The 20,737-nt window shown below is 36.2% G+C and overlaps 3 protein-coding genes across 4 annotated transcripts; 2 read left to right on the top strand and 1 right to left on the bottom strand.

Annotated features, from left to right (window-relative positions):
- Window positions 1-1,654: 1,654 nt before the first annotated feature.
- On the bottom strand, window positions 1,655-7,392 carry LOC127793981 (pathogenesis-related genes transcriptional activator PTI5-like). 2 transcript variants are annotated; one of them, XM_052324820.1, is made up of 2 exons: window positions 6,703-7,392; window positions 1,655-1,833 (listed from the first exon to the last, which is right to left on the bottom strand). In XM_052324820.1, the coding sequence occupies exon 1, from the start codon at window positions 7,278-7,280 to the stop codon at window positions 6,732-6,734; it is 549 nt and encodes a 182-aa protein (XP_052180780.1). In that variant the 5' UTR covers window positions 7,281-7,392; the 3' UTR covers window positions 1,655-1,833; window positions 6,703-6,731. The 2 variants fall into 2 exon arrangements, with proteins under 2 accessions (XP_052180780.1, XP_052180781.1); XM_052324821.1 differs by lacking the exon at window positions 1,655-1,833 and adding an exon at window positions 2,157-2,177.
- A 3,157-nt stretch (window positions 7,393-10,549) lies between these two features.
- On the top strand, window positions 10,550-12,034 carry LOC127796056 (xyloglucan endotransglucosylase protein 7). The gene has a single exon (XM_052328108.1). It carries the CDS (start codon window positions 10,801-10,803, stop codon window positions 11,782-11,784), a length of 984 nt encoding a protein of 327 aa, XP_052184068.1. The 5' UTR covers window positions 10,550-10,800; the 3' UTR covers window positions 11,785-12,034.
- A 440-nt stretch (window positions 12,035-12,474) lies between these two features.
- Window positions 12,475-14,123, top strand: LOC127796058 (rac-like GTP-binding protein RAC13). The gene is made up of 7 exons (XM_052328109.1): window positions 12,475-12,765; window positions 12,856-12,943; window positions 13,032-13,141; window positions 13,247-13,310; window positions 13,409-13,477; window positions 13,585-13,646; window positions 13,750-14,123. Exons 1-7 carry the CDS (start codon window positions 12,667-12,669, stop codon window positions 13,846-13,848), a joined length of 591 nt encoding a protein of 196 aa, XP_052184069.1. The 5' UTR covers window positions 12,475-12,666; the 3' UTR covers window positions 13,849-14,123.
- The last annotated feature ends 6,614 nt before the right edge of the window (window positions 14,124-20,737 follow it).

The raw sequence follows: 20,737 nt of genomic DNA on the forward strand, positions 1-20,737 counted from the left end.
ATACCTGGGACCCTTCTCTGTTGTTTGTGTTCCTCACAGTTCCGGACCATGAAAAAGCTATGTGGGTTCGATATGTCTTTGATTTGATTTGGTTTTCTTCTAAGATAAATTCTATAATTAAATAATTTTTTGGAATTATAAACTATTTTTTATAAAAATTCTAATTTTATAATATAAATAGAACATTCTTGTGGTTGCCCAGTGATTAACAAGGAATGTGGATGGTCTGGGTTTTCAAGTTCGAATCCACTCCTTATATAACCATTATAGATCAGATTTATCTCTCCTATAAAACATCGTAAGATTAAACAGTAAAGTCTCGCAAGAAAAGACATTTCAAAATGAAAGAAAATGACCGTTTATCCTTGCACATATCAAATATTATTGCGATGGGATGGGATGGGATGGAATTGGATAGTAATTTCCATTCATTTCAAAAAATCATTTGGATGAGTCAAATCTACCTTAGAAGAATCTTTTGTTTAAAATGTCAAAGAACAAATTATATCATCCAACCTAACTTTTTAAATATATAATAGAACATAAAATATCTTTCATGTTTTATAAATTATACTAAATATTTTTATGAATCACAAGCTTTGTATCATATTACGCCATGCCGTTGGATAGTTATTAGTCATATTGTAATGGAAAATGATGATGTCACCAAAATTGCTAAAGAATCATCCAGAATATCCTTTTAACTAAGGTCAAACTACCATCTTTCTTTGTCTCCAACTATATATATTTCAACCCTTCTCTCTTGACCTCAAAGCCTCACTTTCTCTCTTTCATACTTCCAAACTAAGGCTACGTTTGGTATAAATTTAGTAATAGAATGAAATGGTATGAAAATGAGTGGAATAAAATTAAAATATATAAGAAAAACAAAATATAATAATCTTTTCTCCTCATTTGGGTGACTGGGAAAAAAAGGTAACGAGAAATACTCTCTCTTGGTTTGGGAGAGCTATGAGAATGGATAGAATGGAGAAATGTTCGTGGATTGACGTGCACGTGTTGAAATATAGACCATTTTTTATTGTCTTCAAAAATATAAACATCCTTTTGCTAAGGGATCTCCCTCTCCAGGGAGAATGCTTTCATATAAGGCTACAACTATGTGATGCTCTAGGAGGATGTTGCTAGGCTCCTTAGGAGAAGTGGCTCGGGCTCTCGTATTTCTTTATCGGTTGTTATGTAGATCTGGTTGTTCTTACCATTGGTTTTCCTTTTTTGTACCCTTCCTAGTGACGATGCCAAATTCTTGTTACCAAAATAAAATAATTAAAATTTATAGAATAAGAACCCTTCGAATCTTTATGGAGTGGCCAGATATGGTGAACAACTATCAGGATACACGCTAGATGAGGAATACCTTTGAATTGTGGGGGATACACCCCTAATTTTTTGGGTGTGTTATAACTTAGGATTTTAAGAATTTTTTTTTTTTTTACACCACATGCACTGATGTATAACATATAATTTCTAAAAATCTCAATTTCACCTTCTCAACCTATTAACCAATGATCAAATAGTTAAGGCATGCGACATAATTACAAATGTGGAAACTAGATCGAACATAATATGGTACATAACCATAACGTTTTATTTATCAGATAAGAAACCAGTCAAAACGTCTACAAAACGAATTACATGGATATTATCTCTCGTAAGCATTAACTAAACGTCTCAAACATGATCGAAAACATACTAAGGTTTGTATCAACTAAAATTCTCGTACATAATTAAAGACGTGCTAAAACATGTTACATTCAGCAAAATAAACTTATTCTTCAACAATCGCCTTTCCCTTAAAGCTGCTTGTCGAATCTGAAACGTTTGAATATTTTAGGAACACAATCCAAGTAAAAGATGAATCTTCTAATGAGAACTCTAAAAATAATTTATATATATGCATGAATAGGTATAAAATGTATAAGAAAACAACGAGAACTACTTTGAAGTGTCTCGTGAACATGTCAACTTCCTCTAATGATAGTTTTCTCGATGGCGTACTTTAGCGCCTCTCAGAAAGTCCCTGACCATGTCACATTGGCCCGACCTCATAGAACTAATGCAAACACTCAATTCGTTGTCTCTTAGACTCACGGTTTTTCCCATGAGAGCTTTCTCGATGACGCATGCATAATGCCTCTCGAGGGATATCCAGACTTCTGTCTTCGGGCAACAACATATAAGTACAATAGTATGTACAAACGAATTTTATAAATGTAACAGTTAAAAGTCAACGACATATATTTTCAAGAAAATCACATTTTATATATACAACATGATTTCATATAAGAGAACAGTAGGAGTTTGTATACATAAGTTTTTACACAAAACACATTTCATGCAATAGGAGTCTCACGTAAAAAAAAAAATATAGGATTTGGAGTTTAGGAGCCTTGCCTTGAACTTAATTCGAGATTTCTTGAAATTCGTGACCAACCTCGATTCTTGTGCTATGTGTACTATTACTCAATCTTAAGTCTTAACAATTTCTAGCCATCATATTTATTCAAATGAATATCATTATCTATTTTTCTAATTTTTCAATAATTGTCCTTCATTTTCTTCATATTTTTTCCTCAATAATTACAAAATAAATACCTCTTCAAACATTTTTTTAAATTTTCCACCACCATAAATCATAAAATATTTTTTTAAAAACATCAAAATTAATTTCAAAAAAATACCTCATCCCACGTGCCCTCATGCGCCTGCTTGTGGTTTGCACTTGAAGACCCTCGCGTGTAACGTACACGTCGGTCGTCTTCTTCCATTTTTCGGCTATCAGAGATGCTTCAATCACCGATCTTTTTTGCACCACCTCAAAGCCTTCCACAATTTGATCACCTTGGCACCCTTGGGTGCTCGAAACAACCACCGAAACAGCTCCAAATTGGCCAAAAACAATCCGACTTCGGCGATCCTACTCGATTTTCTGGCCATTTTCGAAACCCACTTAAACTTTCATGAAAACACTCCAAATTCTCCAGAAATGATACCCACACATCAAAGAACAAAAACCCTCTAACCAATCTCCCCAAAAAACTCCCAAACTCGAGAGATTTAATGCTTCATTTTAGGCTAAAACCCTCGCCTATTTATAGGTGAAATCCGGCCATCATTTGGCCAATCACCAACCGTAGCTTCGCCCACACACTTCATAGGACAATGGAGGTCATTCCCTAGTGAGATCCATCCGTCCCATCGTCGGATTTTGTCTCCACATACAACGGCCAGGTCAACCATGTTGTGTTATAGTTTGAAAAATTACACTTTGACCCTTGGCTTCTTCCTTTTGCATTTTGGCCTTCTTCCTCAAGTCCTTATACTTTGATATTTTACCACATGAACCCCTAAGTCCCATGCTTCTCAATTGGCCGAACAAATTTGAAAAAAAAAATATCATTTTCACCCATTTTTAAACTTGAGTTAAAAATTACATTTAGGCCCTAATACGTGTTTTGATCGCAAACCCTTTTGTTTCATCCCGAAACCACTTAAGGGTTGCTCTATTCACAAAATTTGAGCCTTCTCAGGATTCTGTAAATTTCTTGGAAGCCCCTTACCATCATTCGATCTTTCAGGCTATAACTTAGCTGTACCGAAAATCGTTTCTAATTTGATTTCTTTTGGAGTCAAAAATCTCGCATCAAGACGCTCGTCGATGTCATACCATTTTCTTTAGACATCTAAGCTCCATGGTGCTCCCTGCCATTGATTCAACTATTTATTTTACTATTAAACCAATTTTTTGATATTACAAACTTGTTTAAATTATGTGGCAACGTTATGAAAATATGGTGGTATTACGAAGATGTAACAGATGGTGGCAGTCGATCAGGCAATGATGCAACGTGGGTGGCTAGAGGCGAGGGCGATGTAGCGACGGATGGCTAGAATGAGGCAGCAACGAATGGCGAGAGTAAGACTGTGAGAGGCAGTGCTGAAGGGGGAAAGAGAGAGAGATGAGAGATGAGAGATGAGAAAAAGGGGTAAAATAGTCTTTGTGAGAAGAGATGAATGGGCATAATAGTCATTTAAATCCCTATAAACCCTCTTATAAAAACCATATCTGTACAAATAGCATTATCTATTTATTAATAGTTGAGACTAAATTGTTTTGAGGTTTGAATCTAATCAATATTGGTTATAATTTTTATAAATCAAGTGTGATGACCTATGTTACACGGAAACACCTCATATGTGCTATTTCCCCATTTTTGAAACGTTTCGAAAATGTTTCTTATTCCTGTTTCGGACCCTATTTATATCTATTTTTAAAAAAAAAAATGTTTGTTTTCACGTTTCTGTTTTCGTGTAACATAGGTGATGACCACTTAAACTAGAGATGGAAACAATTTGAAAAAAAAATAAAATAAAATCTAGTGGTTCCTTAAATCTGATCGGGGTTGGTTGGAATTTTTCAAAATGGTCTCATTAGAGATCAGCTGCAGGATGATTGGCGTAATGGACCCATAAAAAGCATGGGGAAGACAAATTTGATTTTGTTTGGGAGATTGACTACTTGATCTAAGTTTGAATATGCTCTTCCCTGACTCTTATTTCTTTATGTCAGTATGTTGCTTCTCGGAAGTCGACCAAGATAATGGGCATTGGGCTCAAAATCAGGAAGCTTCTCACATATATACTTTTATTACCCCATATTCTGCACGTCTTCCTTAGAAGAAGAAGAAGAAGAAGAATAACGTTCAGTTTTAGATTATTTAAATAATCAATTTTTGATGACAATAATCAATAATAATGTTATATATATAGCTAGCAGAACCACACAATCTTCATATTAGGTGCCTAAATATATCAATATCAATAGATAAATGAGATTTCTTTCAAACTTCATATTTTAATATTTCTTTAGAAACATATGCTCACCACATTAAATAACAGTTTCTTGGAGGTAGTACGGTAGCTTACGCCTTCGTTATTACAGTATTAATGCTGTTTGAAAGCACCCTTTGTCAAGATATAATAAATAAATAAATAAAGGATAAACTTAATACTTCAATTATTTTTAAAGATGCTTTTTATAATTTAAAGCAGGTGTCTAAAGAAAGTTCGATTGACTAATGCTGAATTAAAGCATGGTCGATCAAAGACAGGCAAAATGTTTTGCTTTACAAAGTTGGGTGGATCGAAATTCTATTATTAGTCTGTAACCATTAATTTTTCAATATCAATTTGATGAATCAAAGTTAAAATCATGCAAAATGTTCACTCAAAATTAATTAATTAATTAATTATGAAGTTGAGTAGACCAAAGTTCACTTTGTGATCGATATATCGAAGTGACGCAATATATTCTCATCATTTTTACACTTACCTTGAGTTTATCCATTTTTTAAAGAACTAAAGTTAATTAGTTGGGTTCCCTCTTATTTACACCTTAGATTTGGTTGATCTAAAGGTATCTTCTGGTCAACCAATACCTTATAGAATGCATTGTTCCTATCTTCTAGATGACCAAAGTCATCATTTAATTTTGATTGACCCGAATCTACCAAAATCTATGACGTATTTGTTAAAGGAGCTACGGTTTTGAGTTTTGAATTTGTCCAAAAATAAATACACATTCTAACTGATGCCTATCTGTAACAGTGAAACCCTTCGCTACATTAATTATTCATTAACTATTATTAGCTAGACTGCGTCTTCTGCTGCACTGCACAACCTTGCCTTGGCAGCATCTCATTGTTTCTCTTTGGCTAAATTAATTGCATTGTAAAGACTTTATAAATTGAATATATATATATATATATATATGTGAGTGAGTTGTTTTCTTGCAAGTTTGAAGCACTCTGGATCTCAGGTTTAAAAAGACTTATCAACTTTTAATGTTTTTTTAACAGTCGGAAACTATCTGGTAATCTTTAATAAATAAATAAACATAAGAAAGAAAGAAAGAAAGAAATAAAGAGTGCATTAAAGACGAATTTATAGACTTGTAGTTTTGAAGAAGATCTGATCACAAGTCTTCAAGTTTTACAATCAAATAATTAGGAGTGGATCCATCTCATCTCAAGAGCTGAAACTCTATTATCACATTTAATTTAATATTTTGTGTATATATCCATTGCTTTCTCAACATTATGACCCAAATGATAAAACTTTTTATTTTAATTTATCAACAATTAATATGAATTGTCACATTATTTTGAATACGGAACTATTTAACTAACCAATAAATTGCCCCTTAGTTTAAGAGTCATCTGTAATCGAATTAATAGTTTGGACTATTTGCAATTTACTCTTTAACACTTTTTAACAAAACAATATTAATTAATAACAAAAAAGACGTCTAAAGAGGCAATTTTTTTAAAGCACATTAAATTTCATTGCAAATGGGCCAAAATGGAAGAAGGCCCAGCACAATTTATTCTTTAAATAAAAGGATGGAAATTTTGGGGAAACGGCTCCAAGCCGGTTCCGTGCAACCTTGAGAGCACAGCAGCATAACATTTTCTTATAGATTAATAATTAATGGTAAAAAAAAAAAGCCCATTATATATATATATATATATAAATGCGAAAACATTGCTGTGCAATGAGTTGGCAGTATTTTTTTCTTTTTCTTAATGAGTTGGGTAGTAATATATATGATTTTACAAAGTAGAAAAGAAAAAGGTTAATTGAAAATTTGGAAATGAAAATCCTAATATTACCGCACCGCACCTTCGGTCTTCTTCTACAGTAGAATTGATTTAAACCAGTCTTGAGATTGTGCCTACGCAATCTGAAGCTGAATTTTCCTGTAAATCTTCCACCGTGATCTCGGATTCCGACTGAGAAATCCCAGTCGAAGCCTCATTCGAACTTCGACTCGAGCTGGATCCACGCCTGTCCAATCTCCTCCCGCTCACCCTACGCACCTCCGACGCCGCCACCTCCGCCGGAAAGTTAAGCAGAGCCTTGGCCCCGCGCATCCTGAAAGCCGCCCGGTCGTAGGCCAGCGCCGCCTCCTCCGCCGTCTCGAACGTGCCTAGCCACACCCTGGCGCCGTGCCGCGCCGAGTCGCGAATCTCCGCCGCGAACTTACCCCAGGGGCGGCGCCGGACGCCCCTGTAGTGCTTCTTGGGGGCGGGGCGGCCGGGCTCCAGGGCACCGCGGAGAGGAGACGTGGCGGTCGGCATCGAGAGTGAAAAGGAGGGCTTGAAAGAATTGGCTTCGTTTAGGACTTGGAATATGACCATGTCTTGGGAGTCGTTCTCGTTGAGAGGCAGCTCGCTTTGGGAAGAAGAGACTGGAACCATGGCTTCGCTCAGCTCAGCTAAGCTGGAGGGCGCTTGGGTTGGGGGGCATGTGTTATTGAGATGTGGGAGAGTCTCTATTTTAAGTTCATGATCACGGGGGATGCAATTTCTTTCTTTTCTTTTTCTTTTTTTTTTTTGATTTAGGGGAAGGAACGTGGGTGGAACAAGAGGATTCGCTGTGTCTCTTTTATATATATAATAATATATATATATATATATATATTGATATTTCAATGGAGGGTTGTGTGAAACAAAGCTTTCCCCAACTTTTCCCCTCATATTGCATCCCTCACCTCTTTCTTGGACCTTTTTGACATGTGCTTGTTAATTAAAACGTATAGATAAAAAAAATAAAAAATAAAAATAAAAAATATTTTAAATATTTATTATTTTAAATATATTTATTAAATTTATCTAACGACTCTAAAAACAAAGAATCATATAATTTTTTATTTATCATTTTTCTGATATGTTCATTTTTCATTTTTTAAGATAAATATATGTTAAATTTTATAGATAAAAAAAATTAATACACGAGTTTCTAGTATATTTAAAAATTTTAAATATTAAAATATTTTTTAATCTTATATTAATTATTTTATATTTTAATTTAAAAAATATTTTAACTTATATTGATACAACTTTATCTTATTCATTTTAACAAACTTTATTCTAAAATAAATTTTAATTTTTTTTATTCATAATTGGTTCCATGTAAAGTCAGGAAATTGATGACTTTGTCTCAAATAATAAGGGATGGCTTAAAAACGTTATTAAAATTTTATCTGAAATAATTCTTGATTTAGTCAACACTTAAATCTTATCATTATTAACTTTATCCATGAGAGTTATTTTATTTTATTTTTGGGGGGGGGTGGCAACAAAGCAATTAGGGTGAATACACAAGGGCAAAGCTGTAGCGGCCACTTTCCAGGCCCATTCATGCTTGCTACTGCTTACACGGCGTTTGGTTTGGTTTGGTTGGAAAAATGATGCACCAATTGATGACACGCACACCCTTGGAAATTTGTTTCCAGCAAATCGTAAGCGCAGTTGTAAGATTTCGTCGGCTTAATTTGGTGTTGCCTTGTCGGCATCCAAAAGTACAGAGATATACTTCTTTATCCAATTGAATAATCAGCCCCCCATTGAAATCTCAATCTCAATTTCCAAGCCAAAGCAACACACGTGCTTTGACCACTGCCACCAGATGGAGGAGAGGAGGGCCCCTGGGTCTGGGTGTTGGTGTGGGTGTGGGTCCCCAATCACATCTTCTTCTCTTCAGCCAATGAATGGAATTGAAGTGTTCGGTTAGAATTCTCCACTTATATGCTCTTCTTATTTTTTATATATTTCTATTCAAATAATGTTACACGTGGCATGGGGCTATGGGCGGAACTAAAATAAAATAAAATAAAAACCCTCGAAGAAATAGTACAAGTCAAATTTACATTCATAAGAATAAATTAATTAATTATTTAAATCCTCCTACTCTATATATATATATATATATACTATTTTTGAGAAGCAAAATAGGATTCGTCTTGTGACCAAAGGTTAAAAAGAGAACAAAAAAGAATTTTTCTTTTAAATAAGGAGATTTATTTAATAATAATATTAGTAATCTCTTAAAAAATAAAAAATAAAAATTAATTAACATTTTATTTTATAAATAGATAAAATTTTGACACATAGAGCTTGCTTGATACAGTACAATAATAATTAAGAAAACAAATACAGAATCAATTCACCAATGTTGCACAAATGATCAAAAGGAATGGCCAAAAGAGCACAGGACAAGTAAACAAACAAAACCAACTTCCAGTTTCATAAATAAATAGCATAAAAGCAATCACTTCCCATGAAAAAGAGGCGTCTCTTATATTAAGTGGATGGATTGTTATGTTACCTGTATTAATTAAATAATATAAAGTCTGTCAAATGCAGACAAAATTAAAAAGAAGTGTGGGCTCTTATATCAATAGCTTAAAAACACATCTTCTGCACATCGATCTAATACTATCGCACAACACTATCAATTATTTCACGTGGATCCCCGATAACTCATTGTATTAATTTATACGTACGACGATTGTCAAGCAAGCAGCTAAGGGGCCATCCATCCACCCCTTGCCAGCTCCCATCGATCAGGTCAGTTCCACTTATCAGATATATCGGGGGATTATTATTTAATTAATTGTTATATCATCATGTTAATATAATAACATATACGGTATCATTATTAAATTGAGTATTTTTTCTAACTCAAGAAGTATATATCTATAAAATATAAATAGAGATAGAATATGCACCTTGCAGTGTTAAAAATTGTAAGGAAAACTATCCATAAGAGTCATTCATAGAGGTAAAGGGGAGTCACATTCTGAGGCACGAACCTACTTATTTAAAAAAGAAAAGAAAAAAAGAAAAGAAAAGAAAACAGCACCCATAAAACTACCACCTCCGAAAAGTTAATGACTGGATGGGAGCCCTATGGCCTGATAATGGCATTCTCACACTTTTGGCAATTGGTCTCCAAGCCCTCTCAACTCCATGGCCCCTCCTTTAGCATTGGGTCCCTGCATTCTTTGGCCCATTTGCCTTGGGTCGTCGGACCCTTATTTCCTTTCTGTTGGTTCGCCCCGTTATTTAAATGTTGGCCCCAAGTTAGGATTCCACATGTTGGCTCATCACTTTCTAAATTCTTTTTAGGTTCTTTGATTCATTATTGGACCATTAAATTATCTTAGCCCCGTTAGGTCACCTCTCCTAGCTGGACTCAAATTGTATCCCTCTAATAACCCAAAAACCAGCCTTATTGCTTGATTTGGTGTACTAATTTTAGGATTACATTATGAACACTAACTAAATTAATGAGAATGCTTTAATAGAGATGTATAATTAACCCCGCAAGAAACGATGAAGGAAGTTATCAAAATAAAATGCTTTTAATTGGAAAGTTAATTAATTACATTACATGAAAACCTAATACATAGATGACCAGATAGAACAACAACAACAACAAAATCACAAGCCCTAAATCCCACTAGATGAGGGCCGCCACATAAAATCTAGGGTTTAAGAAATATATGTACTTGGCTGCTTTCGCTTTCCTCTTATTCTATATATAATTCAAATAGAACTAAATCTAACTGTATCTAAGCATAACGTACGTACCAATTCGCATATGTTTCGTACATATAGCATGAATACGTACAGCGTAGAAACACGCATATATAGGTGATGAGGCAAAAAGAGCAAAAGCCTGACAGCCACTGAATGGAGAAGAAGAAGATAAGACCACAAACGCAAATGGCGAGAAAATCCAGGACCTTGGCTACGTACGACTCACCCTTGAGCGAGAAAGAGACGGAGTAGGATCCCATAACAGCCTCCCAAACCACCCAACACATCTCTCACATTCATATCACCAAACAAAGTTAGTTAACAATTCAAATGACTAGTGCAATAACAAAACCAGAATGTTAACATTCCCGAGCAACCCACAACATCATCGTTAATGGCGAAGCCATATTCCAAGAGCTCGGACTCATCCAAATTCCCTCGCTACTGCCTCCCCCTCCTCGTCTTCCTCGTCCTCTTCGCCTTCGTCTTCGTCATCAACGTGGACACCTTCGTTTCTCATGCCAAAGACATTGCCCGAGGCCACAGCTTCCATGAACAGACCCGCTTGTTCATGAACGCCGAAGGCGGAAACCTTCACCGGGAATTCGAAATCACTTGGGGAGATGGCCGGGCCAGAATCCACAACAATGGCGGCTTGCTGACCCTGTCCCTGGACCGGGCCTCCGGCTCGGGTTTTCGGTCCAAAAACGAGTACTTATTCGGGAGGATAGAGATTAAGATCAAGCTCGTCGCCGGGAACTCGGCCGGAACGGTGGCAACTTACTATCTGTCTTCGGAAGGGCCGACGCACGACGAGATAGACTTCGAGTTCTTGGGGAATTCGAGCGGCGAGCCTTACACTCTCCACACGAACGTGTTTAGCCAAGGCAAAGGCAATAGGGAGCAACAGTTCTTCCTGTGGTTCGATCCGACGATGGATTTCCACACTTACACCATCCTCTGGAACCCTCAAAGGATTATCTTTTACGTCGACGAGACGCCGATCAGAGAGTTCAAGAACTTGGAGAGGCATGGGATTCCGTTTCCGAGGAGCCAGGCAATGCGGGTTTATTCGAGTCTGTGGAATGCCGATGACTGGGCGACGAGGGGCGGGCTGGTGAAGACGGACTGGACGAAGGCGCCGTTCACGGCGTTGTACAGGAGCTACAAGGCGGACGCTTGCGTGTGGTCGGGGGAGGCGTCGTCATGTGGCTCACAGGACTCAAACCCGAGTGATAAGTGGTGGATGACGGAGGAGCTGAACTCGACGAGGATGGAGAGGTTGAGATGGGTGCAGAAGAAGTACATGGTGTATAATTATTGCGTGGACAAGATGCGGTTTCCAGAGGGCCTCGCTCCAGAATGCAACATTTCTTAGTTTTCTTTCTTCTCTTGAATCCGTTCATGTTCTATCTTCGTTTCTTTTCTTTTCTTTTCTTTTCTTCGTAGGTAAGTAAGTAGCTTACCAGTTAAAATTAATTAAATTCTGTCTATTTCCCGTTAATTATAGCTGTCAGTCTGTCAGTCAATGAGAAAATTTTGTAATAAGGCTGTTGGTCAATTGATACTAGTAGCTAGCTAATATTGTTGTTTTTATACGTAATTTGTGACCGGTGGCTGTGGCTGGCTTTCGTCCCCCCTCCCCGCACAAATCATATATTCTTCTTAATTTAGTGCAACACGTTAAGTATGCTTTAATTCTAGTACTGTTAATTGGGCCTTGGTGGGCCCGCTGCAAAGCTAAAGCATGGGTTGGCCCAGGTTGCACAAAGCCCACCAGAATAATAGTGACAACCCACAATCAGGAACATCCTGAGGTGAATTATACTCATCTTTTTGACTTGTTCTCCAAATTTGTTTCAAATTGATCATCATAGTATATGGTTTAATTAAGCAATATTCTTTGTGATTTCCCTTTGCATCATACATTCCCTCCCTTCTCCAACACTTAACCCAACTAACACCAACACCCGCACCTAAATCTGTTACTCTCCCTCTCTCTCTCTGGGCTTGCACTTAAAGAAAAGAAAAGGCTATAAAAGCAATGATTGTATTAGCTTGTGCAGGTTGTTAAAAGCCACCTTCCCCAATCCCACTTGTCTTGCAGCTTCAGGCTTGTACTTGGTCTTCATGTACATGCACAATGGGCTAATTATCTATACTCGTAAATACATATAAATGAAGATTAGTACTAGAAGGCCATCCATCATATTCACAATATTCTGATCAGAGGCAGGCAAGGCAGGAGGCAGCTGCAACCATGAGCACAGCAAGATTCATCAAGTGTGTCACCGTAGGCGATGGCGCCGTGGGAAAGACCTGCATGCTCATTTCCTACACTAGCAATACTTTCCCCACTGTAAGATCTTTTTGAGCTTCCAAGGTTTCGATACCCTGACACTATAACACTCGCTAATCGCGTTATGGTTCTATACTATTCGATATACAGGATTATGTTCCCACAGTTTTCGACAACTTCAGTGCTAATGTGGTGGTGGACGGAAGCACAGTGAACATTGGCCTATGGGACACTGCAGGCAAGTCCATCAACTCTTGAAGCTTTTGATTTCTGAGTTCTCTTTCTCTTGACTTCTGTGCGTGATGTCTGTGATCCGATCCCAACAGGGCAAGAAGATTACAACAGGCTAAGGCCTCTGAGTTACAGAGGGGCTGATGTGTTTCTGCTGGCCTTTTCCCTAATCAGCAAGGCCAGCTATGAGAACATCTACAAGAAGGTGCTTCTCCAATTTTTCCCATCATCTTTCCCTTTTCAAGTTTTGAGTCTTTGAATTGTTATTGTATTCCGATGAAAATCACTTCTTCTCTTTGGCCAATATTAGTGGATCCCTGAGCTGAGACACTATGCCCCCGCAGTACCCATTGTCCTGGTTGGCACCAAGCTCGGTAAAGATTAATTAATTACACGGGTACTTCTCTTCACTACCATAGATTTGAATCCCATCAACGTGTAATCGCGAAATTTTATGACTAAAATGGAACAGATTTACGCGAAGACAAGCAGTATTTGAGTGATCACCCGGGTGCAGCACCGATAACGACAGCCCAGGCAAGTCCACTCGGTCTACTAACAACATTATTGTTTCTGTTTTTAAAGTTGGGAGTTAGGCTAAATTCGTCCAGTACTAGCTTCAAGCTTAACAATGGCATCTACAGGGAGAAGAGCTGAGGAAGATGATAGGCGCAGTCGCATACATCGAGTGCAGCTCCAAGACTCAGCAGGCAATGCTTGTTCTCTTGTGTTCAATAAAATCTGATTGAGATTTGGAGGCTAATTCAGTTTCTGTTTTTGTTGATTATTTCTCTGCAAATTAATGATTTACAGAATGTGAAGGCAGTGTTTGATACTGCAATTAAGGTTGCTCTGCGCCCACCAAAGCTGAAGAAGAAGCCACAAAAGAGGAGGAGCTGCACGTTTCTGTGAAGCCATTGATCTTGTTGTTCTTGTTCTTGTTTACTTTCTGTATACTATACGTTTTGCTATAACTGTGAAAACCGCATTTATTTTGTTCCTCTTGAAAGTCATAAAATGCCATAGAAGCTGCCTATACATGGAGAACGGAAGATGCGTAGGGAGGACTTGATGAGATCATCTTCTTCAGTTATTTTGTGCTTTTCGTTAGTTTCAGGTTTTGAAAATGTTCTTTTTGCTTACATTAAGGAATATGTTCGGGAAACCACTTAATTATCCATCTCTTTCCTTTCATCTTTTTGTTTTACGCTCATCCATCTTTTGAGAATATGATATTGGGTGGTATATATATAGCATTATATTATACTATTTAGAATTGGATTGTGAAAAATGCAGAAAATAAAGAACACAAGATTTAACTTTGTCTAATTTTAATTTCATCACAAAAGAATAATCTACTATGTGGGTAATTTTGCACACAAACTACAAACCATCCCATGTAAACATGCACTCCCCCTGCATATTGTGTTCATGTTCTTAAATTAAAAAGTCCCTACATATAACAAAACAAACTTAGAACTTAAAATTTTTAAAATCTATATCTTACCACCAGATGACTGGCAGCAAAAAACAAGCACTTCAGATGATTATACAAAAATTTATCTGAATATTATTTTTTAAATAAAATACATTTATTATTCTTTAATCATTACTTTTATTAAAACAAAAGTTAACATCATTCCCTTTAAAAGTACCCTTTCCTTGTTTCTTTTACAAGAAAAAGAAAACCCTCAAGTAAATCTAGAACTTAAGCGCCCACCTTAATTATTTTAGCCATAGGAGTTTTAACATGCGGAATAAATTGTTTGAAATAATCAAAGCTTTAAAGTCTAATCTTTGAGAATATCTTCAATGAGAAACAAAGCATATGTTGGTTTTGGAACTAACCTATTTCTCGGCCAAATATAGATCAAACGCAATAAACAATAACACAGAAATAAAAAATACAACCACAACTCACACACACACACAAATAGCGACACAGCGAGATACGTGTTCGGATCAATAAATCCTATTCACGGCAGAGACTCCGCCTCTAGTCAATCCACTATAGATTTTGGTGATTACAATAGCAAAATTACAACCGAACCCACAAGAATCGAACACTTACAGTATTGTAAACAGAAGCAAAAACACAAAAGTACAAGATCGTTCCAAAAACGAACAAAAGCAACAAATACAGTACTCTAGCTTCTCAATACAAATCTTACACGCCTTAGGTGATTATCAGATATTCAAACACAATACCTCGCCTTATTCTTCTTCGATTTCTTGCTCATCCTTGGTCCGATCTCTCCCCACTCTGTGCGTTCTTCTTGCCCGATTAGGGCCTGCTAATTTATATACATGGGCCAAGAGACACAAATGGGATAACTAGATTTGACACAATAAGCTTGTACTTGGGCTTGTTGGCCTGCAGACACCAACGGCCCAATCCCAGCTTAATTATATACAATCCAAATAATAAATCCACATGCAAATGAAATTAAGGTCACATGAAATGCACATAAAATTCAAATGTACATGTCACATAAATATAAAAGACAATATTAATACATTTTGAATCACAAATCCTAACATCATATATAAGAATATATTAATGTATTTGTGAGTAAATTGCAAAAAATGTCTCTACTGAAATTGTAAAAAAAGTTTGACATTTGAAAAAAAGAAATAATCACCTTTGATATTAAATAAAAGGATAACACGACTAATTTACCCATCATTCCGTCCCTTTCCACTAATTGAAAAATAAAAAATAAAACAAATAAATAAATGAACCAAAGCTAGCACAAAACTCATTGGGTTCACATTGGTGTGGATGATGAACCTAGTAGGTTTCATGTGGATGTACAATAAACTCATTTGAGTTTATCATTAAAGCATGATGAACCCAGGCAATAAACCCAAATCTAGCTAGGTTCATTGTTTGGCTTAATCTCAAACCCAAATTTTGATTCAAGATAAAAAACAACAAACTTAGATCTAGGTATGAAAATGAGAAAATCAGAGAGAAAGAAATTGAAACCCTTGCCAGCAAATCTCATTAGTATTCATCATCATCGTCATCACCGTGAACAACCTCGGCTACACACATGCTCACACAAAGAAGGCAAACCTAGTACTTGTGATAAAGACAGATCCGATATCATCATAGATCTATCATGAGAAGAGAGAGAGGGGGAGGGAGAAGATGAGAGGATAAACCTAGAGGGTTCACCAACAATGAATGCAAATATGCATTTGTGTGATAAAAGCAAATCCTATCTCATCACAAATCTATGATTAAGAGAGGAGAGTATATGCCTCCATTATTGTCACCAATGCCGTGACCAACCTTCTACTATTACAAATTGAGAGTGAAAATGGGAGAAACGAAAGAGAGAAAATGTAACGCCTTGTTTTTCGAGTGTGTTAAAACTCAAGACAATTCTGGGATAATTTTTTTTTTTTATATACTACTATAACTAAGACTATACCATATCATTGCTTTTATCTATCCCAAAATTTTCATTCATTTATCTCCAAGGAGAATCATCATAAACATTAAATGTGGAAGCTAGAATCGAACCTAATATCATAACATTAATAAAAAATCAGCTCTTACATCACGAGAACATAAATTTCTCAACATGACTTAATCATAAGTTCTCAACTAATATTAACCCTAAATAGGGTTTTACATCATCATTTCTCAAATATTTAGAATTCGAAGTAGCAGAACTTAAATACATGAGCAACATAACATACGTTCAACTGATCATACAACTCATCATGCACTTTACTAAGTGCCATTACATGCCTAATTCATTCTCGTTTCTGCTACTATCTTCATCTGGAACGTTTGAATATTCCAGGGACAAAGCTCAAGTTAGATGATGAATCATCTAAGTAAGGGAACAAAACATTTAATGCTCATGTATGTATGCAATGCACATAACATCATAACTCTCATGTTTGGGTCGACTGCACCTTAAGATTACCCGCCATTTTTTCAGTCTCTCTGCCAGACCGAGATGTATGGGTGCACCCTTGGCAAAGTTACGGAGCCAATACCTAATCCCAAACCCATGAAACGTATGATCGTAAATCTCATCATGCTCATATGCATATTTCATCATCAAACAAGTAAATGCAAACTACATGACATACTCATATCAACGTATGACAACATGATAAAATCATTTACTTAAAATCAGATTTTGGGATCAAACAACTTACAAACCAAACATTTTCATAAAACTAAATTCGGTTGGCAAGTACCACTTACCTTCTTAAGTTTATTTGGCTATCTCGATACCCGCGCATTGCCTCGAAATACGTGCATTGTCTCGATTTACGTGCTAACCTCAAAATTTGCACAACTCACTTCATCTTAAGCCTCAAAGCATCCTAATCATCATATTTATTTAAATAAGCATTCAAAGCTATTTTTCCATAATTCTTGCATTTTCTTTATTTTTCTCTATATTTCTTCCTATTTTTCCTCAATAAATCCAAACTAAACATTTCTTAACTATTTTCTCAAATATTTCACTACGAAAATACATAAAATAACATTTCCTAATTTACAGGAATTTTAGAGAATTTTACTTACTTTGACTTAGCCTTTCAGACTGCCTCGATTTGTGCGCCCTGACCTCGAAACGCGTGACTGATCTCGATTGTTGTGCACCACCTCGACTCTTGCGCACTACCTCGATTCTCGCTCATTACCTAAATTTTTTTACACACCACATCGATTTTTGAGCAATACTTCAATTTTTTGTGTACTATCTCGATTTTCGTGCATCACCTCAATTTTTGTGCACCACTTTGAAATGTGTGCCCGACCCATTTTTTTTACCAAAATTTCTGGAATATTAATAGATCTTCATTTCCTATTTTTCAGAATATTTTAGGATTTTTCTTTATTTCTTTTCCTATTTTCTTTTCATTTCCTTTTCTTTTCCTTTTTTCTTTTCTTTTCTTTCTTTCTTTTTCTTTCTCCTTCCCTGTTCACCTTCTTCTCCAATTTCTCTGCAACGCATGCAGCCATCCTTCCTCTTTTTTTTTTTCTTTCCATTTCTTTTTTTTTTTTTTCCCTTCTTTCTTTTCTTTCTTCTTTTCTTTTATTTTCTTCCTTCTTCTTCTTCTCCTTCCTTGCAGCAACCTGCAATGCCCGAACCAGCCACTCAGCCGCCGCCTAGCCACCGCTCGAGCTCGCTGCCCGCGGCTCCCAGCCCCGCTGCTGCCGGCCTTCTCCGCGTGCGCCCCCGCACTTGCTGCTGCGACCCTCCTCGCCGACCAGCTCACTGCCGAGCTGCCATGGCCGCTTGCGGCTGCTTCCCTCGGCCATGTTCATGGCCCGATCTCTCTCTCTCTCTGTCTCTCTCTCTCTCGCGCGATCTTGCTCTCTTCATGGCCATGGATTACTGCCAATTTATAGGCAGCCATTTGCTTCTTCATACGCACACAGCACACGCAACAAATATATGTATATTTTTATATATATTTACATTACATAATCAAATAATTATAGCCAATCTCTAATCCTCTCTAATCCTTATCCTTATATCCAATATCTCATCCCAATGCCCTAATTGCTTGTCCCTTAATTACAGCAAATTTCACACGTGAATGTCATCCCGAAGTGTCTGTCATCCGTTATATACTTATATATATTATACTAATATATTTATAAGAAAATACACATTCAATCCTCATATTTCATCTTTGTTATCTTTGAGAATTTCTTAATTTGCAAATACACCCTAAAACATCTAATAAATTTGCGTTATGATGTCAAAAATCCAAAATTAATAATTCCAAATTTACTTGATAAGGACAATTTCATTCTTACGCTATCCTCGAATTTTTGATTCATCCTGAAATCATGCCAGGGTTGATCTTTACGAAAATTCGGAGCCCCCTCAGGGTTCCATTTATTTTTGGGAGTCTCCTACGACGATTCGATTTTCAACCTGAATCGAAACTGTATTTTAACTGTGTTGGAAACAATTTTCGATCCAATTTCTTTCGATGCTAAAAATCATGTCTCGAGACGCAATTTGATACTATATCATTTTCCTTTGATATTTAAGTTCCAGGACACTCCCTTCAATTGATTCAGCGATTTGTTTTACTATCAACTCACTTTTCGGTATTTTAAACTCATCTAACTTGTCTGACAATCTTATGTCGAAACGGGGTATTACAGAAAATGTAACATCCCAAAATTTTGGAGACACATAACAATTATTAATTTTGATGTTTGATGTAATTAATGAATGTTTGAGAATTTAGAAGAAAATAATAAATTATTTTGTTTTAGAGAAATAGGTAATTAATTATCTTACTTTTGAATATTTATGAAATTATTAAATTGGGGTTATATAATTTCTTTATAACTTTTAGTATCGAATCGACTATAGGGAGTGCTTTGGAACCTAGATGTCTAAGAAAAATGATATAATAGTGACGAGTATCTCGATTCAAAATTTATGATATTAAAAAAATTGAAATTAACACAATTTTTGATACAATTTCGATTTAGGAGTGGAAAGTAATACATATTATATTCATGTGAAGTTAGTGGGCAGGAAGTTGCGGACATAAAATTGTGGGTGCAAGTGGAAGAAGAATTATTAAATAATATAATATATATGTGTAAGTGTATGTAAGTATATATTTGCGGGTAGAAAGTTTTGGTGGAAATCAGGGGGCCAATTCTATGGGCTGAGCTTAGTGCCCAAGCCTCATGGCTATATATAGGTGGGTATTGGAGCCATGGAACAGAAGAAAATAAGAGGAAGAAGAGGGAGATGTGGCCACGGGTAAAGAAGGAGAAGAATTTGAGAAAAATTAAGGAATTTTTAAGATTATTTGGTGTTTAAAATAGTCAGATAAGTGAGTAAAATTATTAAAAGTGTTGTATGTCAAGTTTATAGATTTTTCACTGTTAAATTATAAATTTTATACAGTCAGATATGATTAATATAAGCCACAATCTTATTATTTCCTATAGAACGTTGTACTTCGCAGAGGGAGTACGAAAAAGACAAGAAACGGTCGTTTAAAGGTAAGCTCTTAACTCTCTCCTCATGTTCTTAATTTCCTGTGAAAATTTTCGTGATTTCTTGTACTTTATTCTCTCATTCACTATGATTCGGTTCCACGTATTAATAATGCAAATACGCGTGGTAACCATTTTATAATATGTAAATTGTTGTTGAATCTGTGGACGGTGGATTTAAAATTAAATATGAGACTCGTAGAGATATTTATTTTTAACCGTCACGGGGCTTTTTATCGCCCTTACTTTTTTGGGAATGATGTCGAACCATTGTCAGCTAGATTCTTAGAGAATCAGGGAGACTCAATGTAATTGTGGCGATCAACTGACCAGTATCCGTTTAATATTTAATATTATCAAATATATTGGACCAGCCAATAAGGTGAGTAATGAAGGGCGTTACCCATAATGCTAAAAGCAAAGTGATACAAATACTTAAGTTGTATAAGGGTTCATACCTTGACCCCAGAAGCATATGAGATATCCATATGTCGACCTGTAAATATTGGGGCTAATGCCTTATGCCATAAATAGGTTGAGAACGTACAAATATGGGTTAAATGACGTGATTTGTATAACGTGGAACATGTGAGCTTTTGTCTACCCAAGTAAACATTCCCATAACAATTGTGTAAAGACTTTGCATATACATGGTGGCGTGGGTTGCATATGATCATGCATGATATTGTATATAAGTTATCAAGTAAAGTTTATGATAGGTATTTGTCTTCTCGGCCTCTGAGCGAGGGCACTGTTATCGATGTGCGGGTGACGTCCGGGCAAGAT

The sequence above is a fragment of the Diospyros lotus genome, chromosome 2, assembly GCF_014633365.1.
Source record: "Diospyros lotus cultivar Yz01 chromosome 2, ASM1463336v1, whole genome shotgun sequence".
NCBI lineage: Eukaryota > Viridiplantae > Streptophyta > Magnoliopsida > Ericales > Ebenaceae > Diospyros > Diospyros lotus.